Source organism: Chiloscyllium punctatum, chromosome 2 (assembly GCF_047496795.1).
Source record: "Chiloscyllium punctatum isolate Juve2018m chromosome 2, sChiPun1.3, whole genome shotgun sequence".
Lineage (NCBI taxonomy): Eukaryota > Metazoa > Chordata > Chondrichthyes > Orectolobiformes > Hemiscylliidae > Chiloscyllium > Chiloscyllium punctatum.
In genome coordinates, this window is record NC_092740.1 from 114,995,153 (window position 1) to 115,016,577 (window position 21,425).

A 21,425-nucleotide genomic window follows, 5' to 3' on the forward strand; every position below is an offset into this window, starting at 1 on the left:
AGGAGAGACGAGGCCAACTGTTTCCATTGAGATTAGGAGGATGATGGGCAATCTCGCTGAAATAGGTAGTGGCAGCGAATTCTATATGTAATGCCATAAACTCCCTCATTGTTCCAAGACAGTCCATAAATAACTTTTAAAGCAAGCTAGATGGGAACTTGAAGATGAGAAACATAAACAATCATGGACTTAAAACAGGAGGGGTAAGCCTAGAATCCAACTTCTCTTTCAAAGAGCCAGTTCAGGCACAGTCAGGTAAATGATTTCCTGCTGTGCTGTAAACTTCTGTGAATCCACATATATAATTCAGTTTTAGTAGCTCACTTCATTAATACATGGAATTCTCCATGCTGATATCTTATTTTGCAGACAAACAATGAGATAAAGATTAGTGTTAGATTGTTTAACACAGGCTAACTTGATGTTGAAAGAAACTGGAATCATTTTTCACCAAACAGGATACTTGTTTATTAATTACCATTTTGATTCCATGGAAAATGTAACAGGAAGCTAATCCCCAATGAGATCTTGTCAACTTTGACGTATTTCTCAGCATTGTGTAAAAATGGATTCTGCAAGTTGTTGAAATGATAAAGGCTATGTTTTTGTACAGTATTGCCGGAATAAGAAAAGTTTTTATATAATAGAAATGGTTTCAGAATCTTTCTTAATTAAAAATAACAAATACAGTGGACACACTGAGGATCATGTTATCCTTGACCCCTATTTTTGCAATTGTTTGCCTGCATTAAAATGAACTATTTCTGGTCAGTGCACTATGGCTCCAGTGTCAGTCAAGCAAGATATTGCATAAATAAACAATGTTCATTTATATGGAGCCTTTTACAATCTCAAGGTGTCCTAAAGCACTTTATAGACAATGCCCACATGAAATGTAGTCCATATGTAGAACACACAATAACCATGTGCATGCAATAAGGTTTCATTACCAATAGTGGACATTAGTCTTTTTGCTGATATTAATTGAGTGATCGATATTGGCAGACAACCTTCCCATCTTTTCCTTCAAATAGTTCCACTTAATCTTTTCCATTCACCTAAGATGGCAGACAGAGCCTCCCGCGCAGTGTCATATTTGCTTGACACTGCACTTGTGCTCAAGTTTCTAAAGTGGCATTTTGAACCTTCAGAATTGGAAATGGGTCTGTTTAGAGAGATATTCAGTTGACATCTAACACACAAGATCATTACAGACACAGTGCTGGGTGCTTAGTGTATTGCTGAAGGTTGTCAAACTAAGACATAAGAGTTGAGAGTGTGATGCTGGAAAAACACAGCAGGTCAGGCAGCGTCTGCTGAGGAGCAGGAGAATCGATATTTTGGGCATAAGCCCTTCATCTGAAACTAAGACATAAGCAGAACATTTCTGTGCTCTTCGTGGTGATATAAACTACACTCTACATAAAAAATTTTGTGCATCAGCATGCAATTTAAAATTTAAATTTACACATCAACCAGAGATCTTGTTTAAAAGATGTAGTCCAGTGACATCAGACTTTGACCTTTAATTGAAATAATAACGAGATGTCGGAGTCAACCAAAGCTTTGTTATTACTGTTTCATTGGGAGGCACTTGTCTATGACAGTGTAGTGCAATAATTTTTTGAAAGCATTGTTTCAAGACCAGGTTAAGCATGTTCAGTAACCTGAGATTTGTCTCCTCTTCACCCTACATTCAGCTGCATCTGTCCTTGCAAATTCTCTCCCAGGGCAATTATAATTCCATTTACAACTTTTTCAAATATATTTACCACAGTGCATCTGCAACAGTGGGTTTTCTCAACTCATTCCTCAGATTGTCCTTAGTCAAGTCTTCACTATCCTCATCCCAGTCATTGCCCTGAATAAGCTCTTGTCTTCACTGTCTCAAGTTGAAGAGATGCAGAGTTATTTGATAAAAACTTGTCTCCACTATCCATTCCCAGATGTAGCTGAAACACAACAGGTTGTATTTGGTCGTCTTCTCTGCCACTACCCCAGCATTGGTCCTTAGAAAATATACTTGACAGATCTCTTTATTTCACTATCAATTGTCTCATTGGTTCATACACTCAACTCCAACCAGTAACTGGAGTCACTTACAAAGCTCTTTATTGCCAAGGTATAGATTATCCAATCACCTACCTCTGTTGTTCCTCAACCCCTTCACAAGCAAACATTAATTCCCTAGCTCTAAGCTTGTGTCTGAGTATTATTTTCCATCTACCCATGCCTCCTCTGAACATATGTTACCTGTATGGCTTATAAGACTCACCACCTACTCCCTTGAACAAATTTTTACTAAATAACAGACAGCCCTGTCTCAATGCCATGTTTCCACATTCCTATTTCTTTCCAAATTCCACAATCATTAGCTCTTTTCCTCCATGTTGCACAGCTATACAACAACCTGATTGGATCCACACATAGTTGTGCTAAAGAATTTAATGTTCATAATCAAACAAATCATTCATGCACTGCAAAAAATAACTAGTAAGGCAGTTTGCTGGCAAATACCTAGAGGAACAGAATATCCATGTATCCATACTTAACTTTATCATCTCCCATAAGGCTGTTTCTCGAACACTCCTTTCATTTCTATAGCTAAATGGAGAAATCACCAAGTTGGAGCCAACTTCCTAATGTGTTGTCATTTTCAGTGCTTTTGTTCATTGACACCATCCCATTCGCTCATTCAAATTAAATGTCTGCCCCATCCCCATGTTCATGTCCTATGTGAAACTGCAATCCTACAGGTTTGTTGCTCCTTTGAACAGTAGATGCTCACCAACATTTAGTCTCCTCTGTCACTATTGAACCTGACCATTTTCCACTCAATGAATGGGGGAGGTCTCTCCATCCATCCATCACTCCAGTTACTATAATCTTTCAGAGGTGAAATTCTGAAAGGGTCATACTTTCTTAACTCCCCATACAAGCTGACAATTGCCATGCTATGATATAATTAAACGCCCTGTATTAACATGTAAAAGCATTATTCCAACTCATGTACATTCCTTTTGTATTTCAGTGCTGACAGTCATGCCTTTTCAATCCAGTTAGGTTTTTCTCACATGCACTAGGAGCTTTTTTGAAGTCACCTCATCCAGATTGACAATATCACCTTTTTAAAAGCAATTACACTTATTCACTTTCGACAGGTTTCTGTCCAATGCCAACATCATTGGATAATTATTTTTAATGAAATACTAACATAATGAGATCGCCATTGTCAATAAGGAACTCATGTTTTTATGCGTCATCCATTTTATGAGCTAGCTCATTTATAGACTCTGCACTTTTCACTTCAGATACAAATCTGGGCTTTCCTTCATTACGTTGGTTTGAAATAATACCATTACTTTGATCTCTTGTCAATCAGATCCTTGTCAAGACTGGACAAAATGTAGCGTGGCTCATTTAAAAATTGATCTTCTGAAAATTGTGAAGTTGTAAAGTTCAGGAACTGTTTTCTTACCAGAGAATTTTTCACTCCAGAGAATGCTCCTCTTTTAACCCAAAGGAGGTAGAAAGAGGTAGAAAATCCATATCTGCATATTCTCTGCATAGAAAACTAACATTGCTTCATTTTGTAATCAAACAAAAATGGGTTTGAGTGAGTAATCAGATACAGGAGGTGTAGCCAAAAGAGGCCTAAAGAGGATCTTAAAAGAAGAGCGGCACGGTGGCACAGCAGTTAGCACTGCTGCCTCACAGCGCCAGAGACCCGGGTTCAAATCCCGCCTCAGGTGACTGACTGTGTGGAGTTTGCACATTCTCCGGGTGCTCTGGTTTCCTCCCACAGTCCAAAGATGCGCAGGTCAGGTGAATTGGCCGTACTAAATTGCCTGTAGTGTTCGGTAAATGTAGGGGTATGGGTGGGTTGCGCTTCGGCGGGTCGGTGTGGACTTGTTGGGCCGAAGAGCCTGTTTCCACACTGTAAGTAATCTAAAAAGGAAAGCAATGTGGGCAGTCTGAGACCAGAAAGCAAACTGGACCAACCAAATAAATACTGTATATACAATAGTAAGTCATAGGTTAGAACTCCTGCAGCGAGTAACTCACCATCTGACTCCCCAAAGTTGCTCTACCACCTACAAGACACAAGTCAGGAGTGGGTAAAATTATCCATTTGCCGTGATGAGTGCAGCTCTAACAACATTTGAGAAGCTTGACACCATCCAGGATGCAGCAGCTTACTTGATTGGTACCACATCCACAAACATCTACTCCCTCCAGCACTGACGCTCATTCACAATAATCCACAAGATTCACAGTAGAAATTCATCAAGTCTTCTAAGACAGCACCTTCTAAATCCATGACCCCTGCCATCTAGAAGGACAAGAGCTGAAGGAATATGGGAACACCATTACCCCCTCTAAGCGCTCCTCCAAGCCATTCAGTATTCTGACTCAGAATTATGTCACCATTCCTTCAGTGTCATTGATTCAAAATCCAGCAACTCCCTCCCTAATGACATTGCAGGAGCACTCACACCAAATGGATTGCAGCAGTTCAAGAAGGCAGCTCACTGTCACCTTCTCAAGGGCAATTAGAAATAGGCAATAAATGCTGACTCAGTCAGCAAATCTCACATCCTATAAATGAATTTTAAAAATTGGCATTGAACCAAATAGGAAATATTAAGTTAAATGACCAAACAGGCATATTTTAAGAAGTATCTTAAAGGAGAAAGTGAGGTGGATGCTCTTGAGAACTCATCTCTACAGCTATTTTAAGGCTGTTTTTTACCTGTCCTAGCATTCCCTTAAGCAAATTGGTGTCAAACTTTGTTAATAAAGCAATTGTGAAGCATCTTGGGTATTTGATGATGTTAATGACATTGTGTGAATCTATGTTCTTGTTCAAGGGAGTGAAAAGAGAGTTTAGTTGTCGAGGTAGATTGTAGGGTTGAAGGTGGTTGCAAGGAAATGGAGGGGACAGGTCTTTTAAGTTTTTAAAAATCAAGATCAACCATTTAAATTGGAGGCACTCTGAGCGAATTTGTGTCAGCAAGGGCAGTGTGTGGAGGATTTGGTGACATTTAGGAATATGGCCAGCAGAGACTTGTGTCAGTAGGCATTCACGAAAGGTGAAGGATTAGATGTGAACCACAAAGACATTGGAATAGTGAAGCTTATGGATGATGAGGGCATGGATGAGAGCCTTAGAAGCAGAGAGGCTTAACTGGAATGGAATGATCTTTGTGATGGAAAGGAAATGGGTTATAAAGCACACTTTGGATTTGAATGTGGTATTGAGGACACTGTTCAAGCTGAAGCACTTGAATGCAGGGGTGTAAAGGGAATCAAAGGTGAGGATTTTAATCTTCAAAAAAACGTCCATCACATCTAAAACTGGATGATGGCCATGCAATCAGACAAGGCAGAGGAAATGGAGGAGTTCAGATCGGTGGTCGAGAGGTGGAGCGAAGTGTCTTCATTATATAATATATATATATATATATATATATGCAAAGCCTTTCAATCTTTAGATGTGGCTGTTAAAGAGCAGCATTTAAATGAGGCCATTTGTTTCTAAATAAAATGCTTGAAACTTTAGTATTATCTTATGAGATCTTGGCTTGTTAAATATTCACACATAGGAATAACAATTTTAGGCTCCTGTTAGAGATACTTGTTGCTATGGTATTCTACTATTTGCTGCAGAAGATCAGACTATACTATTTAAAGTTATCCCTTTTCAAGAGCGAGATGATAGGAAACTAGCAAAACTGTTAACGTTTACATCCATTTGTATAGTGCCCGTGGTGCTCCCAATCAGCTTCCATTTATAATATTGCAAACCATATCATCAAACAAATGCTTGCAATAGTTGTACCAACAGGTTAGTAATCACCCCCCAAACCAGGTCAGATGTTTTGACACCATTCCTGAAAATTACAAAGCCTGGGATTGGGGGTTAGGAGTTCAGGAATTTGGGCTTGCTTGCTATTTTTAAAGAACTCTAAATGATCCCAACTTCGCAAAATTCGCGTCCTCTTTTGTTGCCTGGATGTGCTTATTTAACTCAATTCCAGTTTCCTTGGGAACGCATTGGCAAAGGCAAAGGGGAAAAATATCCAGTTATGTGCATGAGCAATGCTGGAGTTTAACATGGTGGCTTAGTGGTTAGCACTGCTGCCTCACAGCACCAGGGTCCCAGGTTTGATTCCAGCCTTGGGCGACTGTGCAAACTCCACACAGACATTCTCCCCGTGTCTGCGTGGGTTTCCTCCGGGTGCTCCGGTTTCCTTCCACAGTCCATAGATGTGCAGGATAGGTGAATTGTCCATGCTAAATTTCCCATGGTGCTAGGTGCATTAGACAAAGGGAAATGGGTTTGGGTGGGTTAGTCTTCGGAGGGTTGGTGTGGATTGGTTGGGACGAAGGGCCTGTTTCCGCACAATAGGTAGTCTAATCTAATCAAACTACCTAAAGCCATGCAGCGATCAACATAGCACACTTGTAAATCCCGTGGTGGCAGCTTAGCCGTTATCATCACAAAAACCATTTAAGTGTTTGTAGCATTTAGCTTGTAAAGGTGTAATTTAATGGATTTGTGGTCTTAGCTACCAGCAGTCATGGGACTATACCCTCAATGATATTTTGTTTCCTTCGATTATACTTAGTGGTACGTAGTAGAAGAAAGTCAAGTACATAAACAAAGTAATGGAGTCTATAGATGACAATATTTCGAAAAGCCGAAAGACTTAGAGTCATAGAGGTGTACAACATGGAAACAGACCCTTTGGTTCAACCCGTCCATGCCGACCAGATATCCCAACCCAATCTAGTCCCACCTGCCAGCACCCGACCCATATCCCTCCAAACCCTTCCTATTCATATACCCATCCAAATGCCTCTTAAATGTTGCAATTGTACCAGCCTCCACCATATCCTCTGGCAGCTCATTCCATACACATACCACCCTCTGCGTGAAAAAGTTGCCCCTTAGGTCTCTTTTATATCTTTCCCCTCTCACCCTAAACCTGGGCCCTCTAGTTCTGGACTCCCTGACCCCAGGGAAAAGACTTTGTCTATTTATCCTATCCATGCCCCTCATAATTTTGTAAACCTCAATAAGATCTCCCCTCAGCCTCCGACGCTCCAGGGAAAACAGCCCCAGCCTGTTCAGCCTCTCCCTGTAGCTCAGATCCTCCAACATCCTTGTAACATCCTTGTAAATCTTTTCTGAACCCTTTCAAGTTTCACAACATCTTTCCGATAGGGAGGAGACCAGAATTGCACGCAATATTCCGACCAGTGTCCTGTACAGCCGCAACATGACCTCCCAACTCCTGTACTCAATACTCTGACCAATAAAGGAAAGCATACCAAACGCCTTCTTCACTATCCTACCTACCTGCGACTCCACTTTGAAGGAGCAATGAACCTGCACTCCAAGGTCTCTTTGTTCAGCAACACTCCCTAGGACCTTACCATTAAGTGTATAAGTGCTGCTAAGATTTGCTTTCCCAAAATGCAGCACCTCGCATTTATCTGAATTAAACTCCATCTGCCACTTCTCAGCCCATCTGGTCCAGATCCTGTTGTAATCTGTGGTAACGGTCTTCGCTGTCCACTACACCTCCAATTTTGGTGTCATCTGCAAACTTACTAACTGTACCTCTTATGCTCGCATCCAAATCATTTATGTAAATGACAAAACGTAGAGGGCCCAGCACCGATCCTTGTGGCACTCCACTGGTCACAGGCCTCCAGTCTGGAAAAACAACCCTCCACCACCACCCTCTGTCTTCTACCTTTGAGCCAGTTCTGTATCCAAATGGCTAATTCTCCCTGTATTCCATGAGACCTAACCTTGCTAATCAGTCTCCCATGGGGAACCTTGTCGAACGCCTTACTGAAGTCCATAGAGATCACATCTACTACTCTGCCCTCATCAATCTTTTGTTACTACTTCAAAAAACTCAATCAAGTTTGTGAGACATGATTTCTCACGCACAAAGCCATGTTGACATTCCCGAATCAGTCCTTGCCTTTCCAAATACATGTACATCCTGTCCCTCAGGATTCCCTCCAACAATTTGCCCACTACCGAGGTCAGGCTCACTGGTCTATAGTTCCCTGACTTGTCTCTACTGCCCTTCTTAAACAGTGGCACCATGTTTGCCAACCTCCACTCTTCCGGCACCTCACCTGTGACTATCGATGATACGAATATCTCAGCAAGAGGCCCAGCAATCACTTCTCCAGCTTCCCACAGAGTTCTCAGTTACACCTGATCAGGTCCTAGGGACTTATCCACCTTTAACCATTTCAAGACATCCAGCACTTTCTCCTCTGTAATCTGGACATTTTGCAAGATGTCACCATCTATTTCCCTACAGTCTATATCTTCCATATCCTTTTCCACAGTAAATACTGATGCAAAATATTCATTTAGTATCTCCCCTATTTTCTGTGGCTCCGCACAAAGGCCACCTTGCTGATCTTTGAGGGGCCCTATTCTCTCCCTAGTTAACCTTTTTCCTTAATATATTTGTAAAAACCATTTGGATTCTCCTTAATTCTATTTGCCAAAGCTATCTCATGTCCCCGTTTTGCCCTCCTGATTTCCCTCTTTAAGTATTCTCCTACTTTCTTTATACTCTTCTAAGGATTCACTCAATCTATCCTATCTATACCTGACATATGTTTCCTTCTTCTTAACCAAACTCTCAATTTCTTTAGTCATGCAGCATTCCCTATACCTACCAGCCTTCTTTTTCACCCTGACAGGAATATACTTTCTCTGGATTCTTGTTATCTCATTTCTGAAGGCTTCCCATTTTCCAGCCGTCCCTTTACCTGCGAACATCTGCCTCCAATCAGCTTTCGAAAGTTCTTGCCTAATACCGTCAAAATTGGTCTTTCTCCAATTTAGAACTTCACCTTTTAGATCTGGTCTATCCTTTTCCATCGCTATTTTACAACGAATAGAATTATGGTCGCTGGCCCCAAAGTGCTCCCCCACTGACACCTCAGTCACCTGCCCTGCCTTATTTCCCAAGAGTAGGTCATGTTTTGCACCTTCTCTAGTAGATACATCCACATACTGAATCAGAAAATTGTCTTGTACACACTTAACACATTCCTCTCCATCTAAACCTTTAACAGTATGGCAGTCCCAGTCGATGTTTGGAAAGTTAAAATCCCCTACCATAACTACCCTATTATTCTTACAGATAGCTGAGATCTCCTTACAAGTTTGTTTCTCAATTTCCCTCTGACTATTGTGTGGGGGGGGGCATCTATAATACAATCCCAATAAGGTGATCATCCCTCTCTTATTTCTCAGTTCCACCCAAATAACTCCCTGGATGTATTTCCGGGAATGTCCTCCCTCAGTACAGCTGTAATGCTATCCCTTCTCAAAAATGCCACTCCCCCTCCTCTCTTGCCTCACTTTCTATCCTTCCTGTAGCATTTGTATCCTGGAGCATTAAGCTGCCAGTCCTGCCCATCCCTGAGCCATGTTTCTGTAATTGCTATGATATCCCAGTCCCATGTTGCTAACCATGCCCTGAGTTCATCTGCCTTCCCTGTTAGGCGCCTTGCATTGAAATAAATGCAGTTTAATTTATTAGACCTACCTTGTCCCTGCCTGCGCTGACTGTTTGACTCACTTCGTTTCTCAGTTGTATCCGTCTCAGATCAATCTCTTTCCTCACTATATCTCCCTGGGTCCCACCCCCCCCAACCTTACTAGTTTAAATCCTCCCAAGCATTCTAGCAAATTTCCCTGCCAGTATATTAGTCCCCTTCCAATTTAGGTGCAATCCGTCCTTCTTGTACAGGTCACTTCTACCCCAAAAGAGGTTCCAATGATCCAAAAATGTGAATCCTTCTCCCATACACCAACTCCTCAGCCATGCATTCATCTGCTCTATCCTCCTATTCCTGCCCTCACTATCTCGTAGCACTGGGAGTAATCCAGATATTACTACCATTGAGGACCTCCTTTTTAAATTTATGCCTAACTCTCTGTAATCTCCCTTCAGAGTCTCAACCTTTTCCCTTCCAATGTTACTGGTTCCAATGTGGACAATGACCTCCTGCTGGCCCCTCTCCCCTGTGAGAACATTCTGCACCCTCTCTGAGACAACCTTGATCCTGGCACCAGGGAAACAACACACCATTCTGCTTTTTCTCTGCTGGCCACAGAAATATCTGTCTGTACCTCGGACTACAGAATCCCCTAACACAGTTGATGTCTTGGAAGCCGACGTACCCCTCATTTCATTAGAACCAGTCTAGATACCAGAAACTTGGCTGTTCGTGCTACTTTCCCCTGAGAATCCATCACCCCCTACATTTTCCAAAACAGCATACCTGTTTGAAATGGGTATATCCACAAAAGACTCCTGCATTGCTGCCTACCTCTCTTACCCTTCCTGGAGTTAACCCATCTATGTTACTGTATCTGAGACTTCTATGACCTTTCTCATCTGAATACTGTTCCAACATTAATCACTCAAATGTGCTATAAAGGTTATCAACTGAATTTGTCCCTGATGCTATTTTATCTTTTCTGAATACTAATTTTTCAAAGGTGGCATTTTGATTCTGTTATCTTAACTGTTGATTGCATTCTGTAGCAAGAACAGCAAATCACACAATACTACATGAATAACTTGTAACCTTGTCATTTAGATAATGAGTATCTGTTTATAAGAATCAATTAATAATGATCACTGTGCTGTATGATGGGAAATTTTAGTGTAAATGCTAAATATTCATTTTCTTTGCTTATGTGGAATTTTATTTCCTACATTGATAATTCATGTGTGTGACTGTAAAATAGTTCAGTACTTTTGCTGGTGTGGCCGGACAGACCACCCGAAATAATGAACTTGTGATGGACGATAATAAACCCACTATGGAGTTACGAAAGATGGACAATGATTAAAACATGCTGGGAAATAGAACCCAGCCTTGACTAAAGTGACTGTGCTAATCCACATGCCTGCAGAATCCAGACAGGTTGCAGCTACCCACGGACTGTTTGCAAACAAACTTGACAGCTGCAGACCCTGCAATGCACACCTGAAGTTGGACTTGAATGGGACAATGGAATGTTGCCCTTGTGACAGTCGGGAGCAGTGAGTCAGTCACTAGACACTGAGGTGCCTAGCACCCTTATTTGGAGGAGGCTACGTGCACCCAGCACCTACCATAATGGACACCTATGGGCCACCATCAACGTACCAATCCCTGATTGATCAGGGTAAAGAAACCAAATCATCCATTGGCAGATACTCAAGACCCTCCCAAAAGGGCACAAAGACTCGGAAGGATAAGAATCACCGCAAAGCCCCACTTAGGGCGGTAACTCGAGGATAACCACCGAAAGAGAAGACACCTCAAGACCATCGGAAGAAGAAGATGATATCACCACGTGAGCCCGGCCAAGTTCGAGTGTGGTAGTATACGATCACACAAAGTTAAAGCATAAGATAGTTTGTAATGCTTTTTTGTTAGTTTATTGTATACTTTATTGTTTTAATATTGTTCTCGTTTCCTTTTAATATTAATTGAGTTCAATAAACGAGTATTATTGACTATGAGTCTCCCAGACTTAAACTATTGTTCTAAGATTCTAAAGCTGTTGCTTTCTTCCCTCACCACTAATGTGAATGCTTTGGAAAGGGTGCATGGAAGGTTTACCAGGATGTTGCCTGGTCTGGAGGGTTTTAATTGTGGAGACAGGTTAGATAAACTTGGGTTGTTCTCATTGGAAAGATGGAGACTGAGGGGCCGCCTGGAAGAGGTCTACAAAATTGTGAGAGGCATAGATAGGGTGGATAGTTAGAGACTTTCTCCCAGGGTGGAAAGGTCAACTACAAGCCAGCACAGGTTCAAGGTGAAAAGGGAAAGTTTTTACACCAAGCTTGGGGGTGCCTGAAATGTACTGCCAGTGAAGGTGGTGGAAGCAGACATGTTAGCAATGTTTAAGGTATAGAATAGAAGACAAACAGAGGGATAGAAACTGCGTATGGCCAATAAGTAGCGGGTCTAAATAAGGACTAAGAATCGGCGCAGGCTTGGCGGGCTGAAGAGTCCATTCCTGTGCTGTACTGCATTATGTTGTGTTGTATTATGAGTGCCTGAAAGTTAGTTTTAATTTAGCAGAGTTGTACTGATAACATTTTTGCAAGGCTCTCAATTAAACATTACAGTGCACTTCCATAGGTTAAATTTGCAGCTGGCCTAGCATAAAAAACAGTCTTTCCTCTCTGCTGTGAGGGTACAATGTGGTGATATCGTCTTCTTCTTCCGATGGTCTTGAGGTGTCTTCTCTTTCGGTGAGGGTACAATGTTGATGCATTTCTGAGAATGACTGTACAAAACAGTTGGTAATTCTGTATAATCAAGATAATTAAGTATTTTGAACTTTGTTTCATGTATGCATGCATTCGCTGAATAGTAGCCTGGTGAAGAATAATCTTTTACTCCAACCTTGGTTGAGATATCTTTTAAAATCAGTCATCACAAAAGCATGCTAAGTAACCTATGTATATTATACATGTGCTGTGCTAATAAAATGAAAATTACACCTAATTAATACTGTGTTAATAACATTCTGGTCCATTACAATTGCCCCAGTTAATTATGGAGATGAAGAAATTATACCATAAAAGATCTTATTCCATGAAAGAGAATGAAATTGAGCCATTCCTTTGAGACTTAAGGTGCTACCAACTGTAATTTTTAGCATAGCACATCTAATATTGTTTTCTTCCTTCACTAGTCATTTACAAATTTAAGTATCAGTAACTCTCAATACAACAGAATCTCAAAAGGTTCCACAATGATGTAGGATGGAAGGAGGCTATTTGGCCCAACATATCTATTCAGATAGTCCCAACCTGTAATTTCCTCCCCATTTTTCACTTAAACTTGTAATTAGAACAGGATAGAATTTTTCCTGACAATAAAATGTAACCTTAATAAATTAATTAATTTTAAAATAGGCAGTAATAACATGGGTTAAAATAAAAACGTTTTACTGGATATTTAATACAAATTATTTGCTATCATCTCAAGTATTCAAGAAATGTGAATATCTGAACATTGACACACAATTAGCTTCACAAAAATGTCATGTTACCCTTGACCTCGTGATTTTGTCTGGGAAACTTTGTGTATTTTCTCATCAAACTAGCTGTGCAAGTCTGACCATTATAAATGAAAATGATAATAAATTGTAAAGTGTTTTAAAATGTAATAACTGGTAATGACTGCTAATGCACTCTCTACCACCAAGTATGGAGTCTCATTTTTCAGCTCTGAATTCGTCAGGGTTATCTATGGAAAACTGCTTTAAAGTTTTGACAGCTCTATTTCCTTCCACATAGCTCATCAATGACTTCTGTTTTATTCAGCGATAACACACCTTGATAGTGATGTTTTCCTGGAGAAAGTGAGAACTGCAGATGCTGGAGATCAGAGCTGAAAATGTGTTGCTGGAAAAGCGCAGCAGGTCAGGCAGCATCTAAGGAGCAGGAGAATTGACGTTTCAGGCATGAGCTCTTCTTCAGGAAGGGCTTCAGTGATGTTTTCCTGGTTTGACATGAGATTCCCAGGATTGTGTGGATATTTGTTGGACATGTAAACTTTTATATAAAAATTGCAATGCAGGCCACTCTGGCCAATTGCTCCATACTAGCATTTATGCTTCCCTCCTACCTTCTACAGTGCGGTAATTGTGATTAGCAAATGAATAATATAATTCTGTATACAACATTAACCATAAACATAGTGACAGACCACTGGTGGAAATATTGAGTTAATCAAGACTGCTAACTTTTATGGGAAAAATTAAATACTTTTTCAGTTTGCAATTTGTTTTCTGATAAGTATATTAAATTGCTTGTGTCACCTTTTGCAGCTGGAAAGACAAATGCTGATGCAAAATGAAATGAGACAGAGACAAGTGGCAATGCAGATCGCATGGTCCCGTGAATTTATAAAGTACTTTGGAACTTTTTTGGGACTGACAACAATTGGTTTAACAATAGGGTGAGCATTTTCTTCTTGTTTTATGGTCATTCATGGAGTTTGTGAATACAGTAATGTTTTATCGAACAAAATGATCATCTGATAAAATTGTCTTTAGACGTAACTGATCCTGAGATCAGTGAGATTAATACATTGCTATTGCTGTAATCAATGTGGATGCAGGTATAAGCTTGTAAAGTCCCAATATTCAGCAGCAGTTCAGAATTAGCAAGCACATCTATTGACGATCACTCCCTAGATGTCTCCTATAGAAAGTAGTAGGTATCCACGTGTTGAGATACTTATTGTATAAAATGAAATCAAGCAAAGAACATTAGAGATTGCTGGTTAACATAATTCACCCAGATTACCAGGGGACCAAAAACTGAATAACCAGAATGATTGTAATTCAAATCATTTCTGAGTCACAATAACACTGTAAAGAGTATCACAGCGTAACTTATTGATCTTCTGTATGACAGAGTTACCTCTGATCACAATTACATTTCTACAGCACCTTTAACAGATACTTCACAACTGTTTTAATGTCAAACTTTGATACCGAGCCACAGAAGGATACATTAGGACTGATGGGTGAAAGGTTTATCCAAGATGTTAATTGTTTGAAGTGTCTTAAACCAGGACAGACTACTGGAAATGTTGTGCAGTCCAGGGAAGGAATTCCACACATTCAGTCTGAAACTCAAAATAGCTGCCCCAATTGTGGAGTGATGAAAATACATAATGTGCAGATGACCAGAATTACAGAGAGCTTAGGATATTGAGGTTACAGTGAGAAAGAGCAGTAAATGAACAATATAGTTCTAAACAACATTAACTACAAACATGATGACAGATCACTGGTGGAAATATTGAGTTAATCAAGACTGCTTACTTCTATGGGGAAAATTAAGATTTTTTTCAGTTTGCAATTTGTTTCCTGATAAGCATACTAAATTGCTTGTGTAATTTTGGTGGAAGAATGAGGAGAGACAATATAAAATAAAAGAAAGAATTGAAGAAAAGGTGCAAGAGCAGAGGATCTGGTGTACACAAATCAGTGAAGGCAACCAGGCAGGTTGATAAAGTAGTAAATAAAGCATATGGGATCTTGGGTTGTATAAATACAAGACAAGGAATTTATGGTAACTCTCTCAAAATGGCTAAAGTTTAACATCCAGTTCTGGATACCATACTTTAAGAAGAATGTGAAGGCTGTGGTGAGGGTTCAGAAAAGATTCAGGAAAATGGTTCTCATAATTAGGAGCTTCAGCAATGTGTAAAGTTTGGAAAAGCTAGGTCTGTTCTCTTTGAACAAGATTAAAAAGAAATTGGATTGAGATTTTCAAAACCCTAAAAGAAAATCCATGAAATGGTGAAGAGAGGATATCGATTTAAGGTTATTGGCCAAAATTGCTACCACCTGGAATAGGCATGGGGACACCACCAACTGTACATTCCTGTCCTAGCTACACGCCATCCTGATTTGGAACTCCATCTTATTCCTTCAATATCACTGGGTCAAAACCCTGGAACTCCTCCCCTGCAGGGTGGATGTGCCAGTTTAAGGAGGCAGCTCCCCCCCGAATTCCTCAAGGGCAACTAATAATGGGCAGTAAATTCTGGTCTTTCTGCTGAACGCAAAGAAAGAAAAGCAACATGAGGAAAATAGCCTTTATGTCGCCAGCATTGAGGATCTGGGTGCTCTGCCTTAGAGTGCAGAGGAGACAAATTTAATTAAGGTCTTCAAAACATAATTGGATCATAATCTAAAATATTTGCAGGTTGATGGATGAACGGCAGGATTGTATTAATTACTCCTGCAAACAGCTGGCATGGAGGTGACTAGCTGAATGGCCTCTTTCAGTGCTGTTTTCAGTTTGTCCAGGTTGTGAACATGGAGGAGTTTAACAAAGCTTCCTCAATTTCTTCATATAACTTGGAATAAAAGACACATTGATTGTTCAACATTTTAATCATACTGCAATATGAGAACACAATTGATCCTTCCACCCCAACATTAACATTCTGAACGGAATCACTAAATTAGATCAATCATTGCAAAGCACATATGGTGCTCCCAGTGGATTTCAAATGTCTTGGTCATTAGAACATTACCAGATGGGTCCTGCAAACTCCAGAGAAAACTTTTTTAGGCTGATTCTAGTGTGGTGACATTGGCTGTGACAAATGAAACAACAGAACCTCTGGAGTAATTCAACTCGTATGAGTGACAGATAAATTCACATTCTCCCAAAACAGTCAGAAGTGAACTCTCTCTTTCCAGGGTGGCTTTTTACATTTCACTTTTGTCAATTCAGATTTCTCCAAGGCTCAGTGGTTAGCACTGCTGCCTCACAGCGCCAGGGACCCAGGTTTGATTCCAGCCTCAGGCGACTGTATGTGTGGAGTTTGCATATTCTCCCGTGTCTGCATGGGTTTCCTCCCACAGTCCAAAGATATGCAGGTTAGGTGAATTGGCCATGTTAAATTGCCCGTATGGTTCAGGGATGTGTAGGCTAGGTGCATCAGTCAGGGGAAATGTAGAGTAATAGGGGTAGGGGAATGGATCTGGGTAGGATACTATTTGGAGGATTTGTGTGGACTTGTTGAGCCAAAAAGACTGTTTCCAAATGTAGGGATTTTGTGATTGCAATAACTGTTGGCTCTTCCACTGCGACAGTTGGTTCATAGCATTGAGGTAGAATTCCATTCTACTCCTGGAAGAGACTTATAGCTAACCTCCTCTCTTAGGAGTACAGAATTGCTTCTTGTTTGCCACTAGTATGCTGTAGTGAAGGAGAAGGCAGATTGGTTGATATTCACTTCTCTGCTTTGGGTAGGTTGTCTCCATCCATCACCATTCTCTGGGCCTGGGGTCCATTTTTCTGCTGATCGGATGTGAGGCCGTCTGCACATGTATGAAGGGGAGTATCTAATATGTGTTTTATTGACACTACAGCTGTGCTCCATAGATGGTGATCATGTTAATCTGTTAGTTTTTTGTGCCTTCTTGAACTGCCACAGTAGGTATCCTCAATGGAAGGGAATTCCTGAATTTTGACGAGCAACTGTAAAGGGACTGACAACATGGTATAATTGACAGGAAAAATAGTAATACATCTGTGTGAGTGTTAAAATGATCACTATGTGACAAATTTGATCCCTGGTGATCGCACTCGATCTCTCTTATAATTATAGAATGGTGAACAGGTTTAATTGTGCATTCCCCATTACTTTTTCCCATCAAAGCCAGGCCTTTCAAATGGACTGCAGTTTCAGGTGCTGCAGTCTTAATGATGAAAATGTCCTTCGGAAGCAGTGGGTGCAGAAATTTAATTCTCCTATTTAAAGAGATAGTAGACACGGGGTGTTCAGGAGAAAGAAGAAGAATACATTGATGTGGTTAAATGCAGAGTGGTGCAAGAAGTCTTATATGTCAGAAAAACAGAGGCATGGATCAGAAGGGCTTAGCAAGTTGATGTTCTAATTCTATCATCTCTGGACATGTCTGACCACCACAGTCATCTCATAGACTATTGCAGCACACCTGAGGCAGAGAGATAACTCATTTAAAATTGACTTCTGTTTGCCAATTTAGGACATTACCAGGTAGTCCAGCTGAACAAGAGCCCAGTATGTTTTGTCTTCCCCTTTTTTAAGAAAGGGGAATAACTGTAAAGTTTAACCAAAAATAGACGTTACTTTACTTCAGCATCAGCAGTCTACATTTTGACCTTAGCTATTTTCTGTGCAGAGCTTTGAAGAGGAAGAGACCAGGAATTCTGGTTCCCATTGTTCCACTGAGCTTCATTTTTGCATATCAGTATGATCTGGCATATGGAACATTAATGATAAGGATGAAAGGTAAGTAAATTAGCTATAAATCTGTGACTTTATTGTTCAAAAAGCAGTTTAGATTAAACTTACATTCATAATGTTTCTCCAATTTAAGTGCAGCTTGGGAGAACATAGAAACATAACACGATCACAGCACAGAAGGTGGCCATTCGGCCTATCTTTTCCACGCTGGCTTTCCATCACAGGAACTCAGCCAGTCCAATTCCAAAATCTTTCCTACAATTTTACAAATCAAATTCCTTTTTGAAACCAATGAATTTTCCCTCTCAGGCAGCGCATTTCAGGTGATAAGCACTGACTGTATCAGAACACTTTATTTCTCATCTCCTCTGATTCTTTTGCCCACTGTCTAATTACCTGTCCCATAAACATCCATTCTGTTTAATTACATTCTGTCAGGGATAAGTACAGTACCATTGGCCGTCTCTAGCACCTTACACACATTGCAATGCTTCACCAACTATCATGTCTGATTTCACATCAACAGCTAATGTGCCCTTCAGAAACCAGAAGACATTGTAACACTAACTAGCAGCTGAGTGCCGTCATGTAACCTCATGACATGGGAGTTCTGTAAATGCTGCAAGAGGTGGTGAGCAAGCTCTGAGGGAGAAATGGTGATTGAAGGGTTGGGTGAGCTGGTTTGAATTTACATTTCTGTTACTATATCAAAATGATGTAGCTTTCTGCAGCACTGAAGCTAGTTTAAGACAATGTATATGCACACAGAGTGTTGATACTCTGGATCAAACGTTGAGGAAAAGAAACCGGTTACCCTGGTAGGGAAACCCAGAGCAGGAAAGTGTAACCTTAAAATCAGTGCTGAGTTTGAGGCCCAAGTCAGACAGTATGTCTTCACACAAAATAGTGGAAATCCAAAATTCTCACCCCATAGTTTCATGGTCATCAATACGAAGACTAATGTTCAACTCCAGATTTATGAATTGAACTGAAATTCCACCAAATGCCATGGTGAGATTTGAGCTCATGTTCCCAGAGTATTTGACAAGTGGCATTGGTCCTCAGCCATCTACTTCGTGTGAAACTGAACAGCAGGAACAGGCTTTAGATACCGAATGACCTGATTTTGTTCCTACGTTCCTTTACCGGCTTAGAATCTTGGGGAGAAATTAGTTAATGTCTAAGTTCCGAGCACAGCTTTGGTTTTATACAGGGCATGAATGATATTTTGTTAATTTTATATTTTGTGGGCAGCACGGTGGCTCAGTGGTTAGCACTGCAGCTCTCACAGCACTAAGGACCTGGGTTTGATTCCAGCCTCAGGTGACTGTCTCTGTGGAGTTTACACATCCTCCCGGTGTCTGTGTGAGTTTGGTGTGGGTGCTCCATTTTCCTCCCACAATCCAAGAAACTCAGATTAGATGGATTAGCCATGGTAACTTACCCATAGTGTCCAGGGATGTGCAGGTTAGGTGGGTTAGCCGTGGGAAACGCCGGGTTACAAGGATAAGGAAGGGGATAGGTCTGGAATGGAATGCTCTTTGGGGGGTCAGTGTGGATTTGATGGGCCAAATGGCCTGCTCCTACGCTGTAAGGATTCTATGATTCTATGTTGCCCAGTGCATATTGACTTTTCCTGTTCTACTAAAAACTTGATTTGTTATTCAGATTCACATGTCCCACTTTTAATGTATAATTAATTGCAATTCTCAGTCTCAAGGTCTGCATTTAATTCATGGTGTTGCACGTCAGTTTTCCACTGTTTGCCATGCAGGCAGGTACAGATCATAGAATTAGCACAGTGTTGAAGGAAGCCATTCAGCCCAGCATTTCTGCACTGGTTTATTAAATGAGCGATTCACTTAGAGCCATTCTCCTTCCTTCTCCCTACGAGCCTATACATTGTTCCTTTACAATTAATAGTCTAATTCAATTGTAAATTGAATGCCTCAATGGAACCTGCCTCTACAACATTCTCAAGCTGTGCATTACAGACACAAACCACTGTGTGGAAAAACATTTCTCTCATGGCATTTTTGTCCCTCTTACCAATACATTTACTGCATTTGACTTCAAGATATGATTATTAAATTCCAGGCTTTTGAATTGACTGGTTCATGTATAGAGAAGAATGTAGTTGTTCTTGGGCTCTCAAAAATGATCTTGATACTATTATGAGACTTTATTGTGTAGCAGGTAAAGAATCCTTCAAAACGAATTCAAAAAGGCATAGCCTTGTAACTTTTTTTTAGCAAAAGTTTCTGAATGACTGGCGTGCTTTTCTTATTTTTAGTTGTTCTGTGGCATACATTTGAGCAGTAATTGATATCATTTTTTTCTTCCAGATGAAGCAGAGAATATAATTGATAGAGAACAAACCCTTCTTCAAATGCCAAAAGGAGTGCCTACCTTTGAAAGTATTGAAAAGGCTAGAAGGGCTCGGAGTATGTTTTTCATCCAAAAATAGATTTGGAGCATATAAGTCGTGAATCTGGCAATCAAAATCTCAAATCAAAGGGGAAGTGTGTATTAGTAGCAGCTCATTATCCATGTATGGATCTTTTTAATCAAATGGCATGCATAGTTGTAACCTTTAATGAACGTGTCCATTATTGAATAAAGCCTCATGTGATTTGGACATTTTTTATTTGTTATTTCAACCTCATTTTAACTTGCACTAACCACAAATGCACAGGGGAGCACATTTCCAAAATTTCATTTTCAGAAAAAAAACTTATTTCTGTCCAAACCAGCAGAAAACGCACAGCAGTGAAGGGACACTGGATATTAACTCTGTTTTCAAAACATTAACAAAACATTATCTTGTGTTTTCTCTCCATAACGCTACCAGATCCGGCACGGTGGATTAGTGCTCAGCACTGATGCCTCACCGTGCCAGGGACCTGGGTTCGATTCTAGCCTTGGGCGACTGTCTGTGTGAAGTTTGCACATTCTCCCTATGTCTGTTTCCACCAGGTGCTTTGGTTTCCTCCTGTAATCCAAAAGATGTGCAGGTTAGGTGACCATGCTAAATTGCCCATAGTGTTCAGAGATGTGTAGGTTAGGTGCATTAGTCAGAATGAGTATAGGATAATATGGTAGGGGAATAGATGTGGGTGGGTTACTCTTCGGTTGGTCGGTGTGGACTTGTTGGGCCGAAGGGCCTGTTTCCACACTGTAGGAATTCTATTGTATTCTAGATCTGTGCTGAATTTCTCCCGCAATCTCTGTTTTTATTTCAGAAAACCTGTGGAATTACTGAGAATAATACCCATTGAAGCATTCGGTTGGGTTTGCTCAGTATTGTAAAAACCTTTTAAATATGCTGCCTTAATTTCTAACAAATCTGTATTTTGTGCTGGGCATGTTTCACATGAGTGAGTAACTGAATTCATCAGACTCAATTGGTATTCAGTGGTCAGTTCAAACAGGCCCCATTCGTGCATGGTACAAGGGCCTTAAACAACAATGAGAGAGGTATACATCAAAAGCACAGGCTCAAGCTTCATTTACGTCTGCTCTTAAAAAAGTAGTAGAGTAATGCCACAGCAGAAAGCTACCAAAGGATTGTTGAAAATGAAGAGTAAAAGAATTGA

The 21,425-nt window shown here is 40.5% G+C and overlaps 1 protein-coding gene across 2 annotated transcripts in view; it reads left to right on the forward strand.

Annotated features, from left to right (window-relative positions):
• Window positions 1-20,472, forward strand: part of plgrkt (plasminogen receptor, C-terminal lysine transmembrane protein) — an 87,281-nt gene extending 66,809 nt beyond the window's left edge. For both annotated transcript variants that reach the window (XM_072587465.1, XM_072587455.1), the window contains exons 3-5: window positions 13,898-14,028; window positions 17,765-17,874; window positions 20,175-20,472. In XM_072587465.1, the coding sequence (XP_072443566.1) occupies window positions 13,898-14,028; window positions 17,765-17,874; window positions 20,175-20,296 (363 nt within the window). In that variant the 3' untranslated portion in view covers window positions 20,297-20,472. The remainder of the gene's footprint in view (window positions 1-13,897; window positions 14,029-17,764; window positions 17,875-20,174) is intronic.
• The last annotated feature ends 953 nt before the right edge of the window (window positions 20,473-21,425 follow it).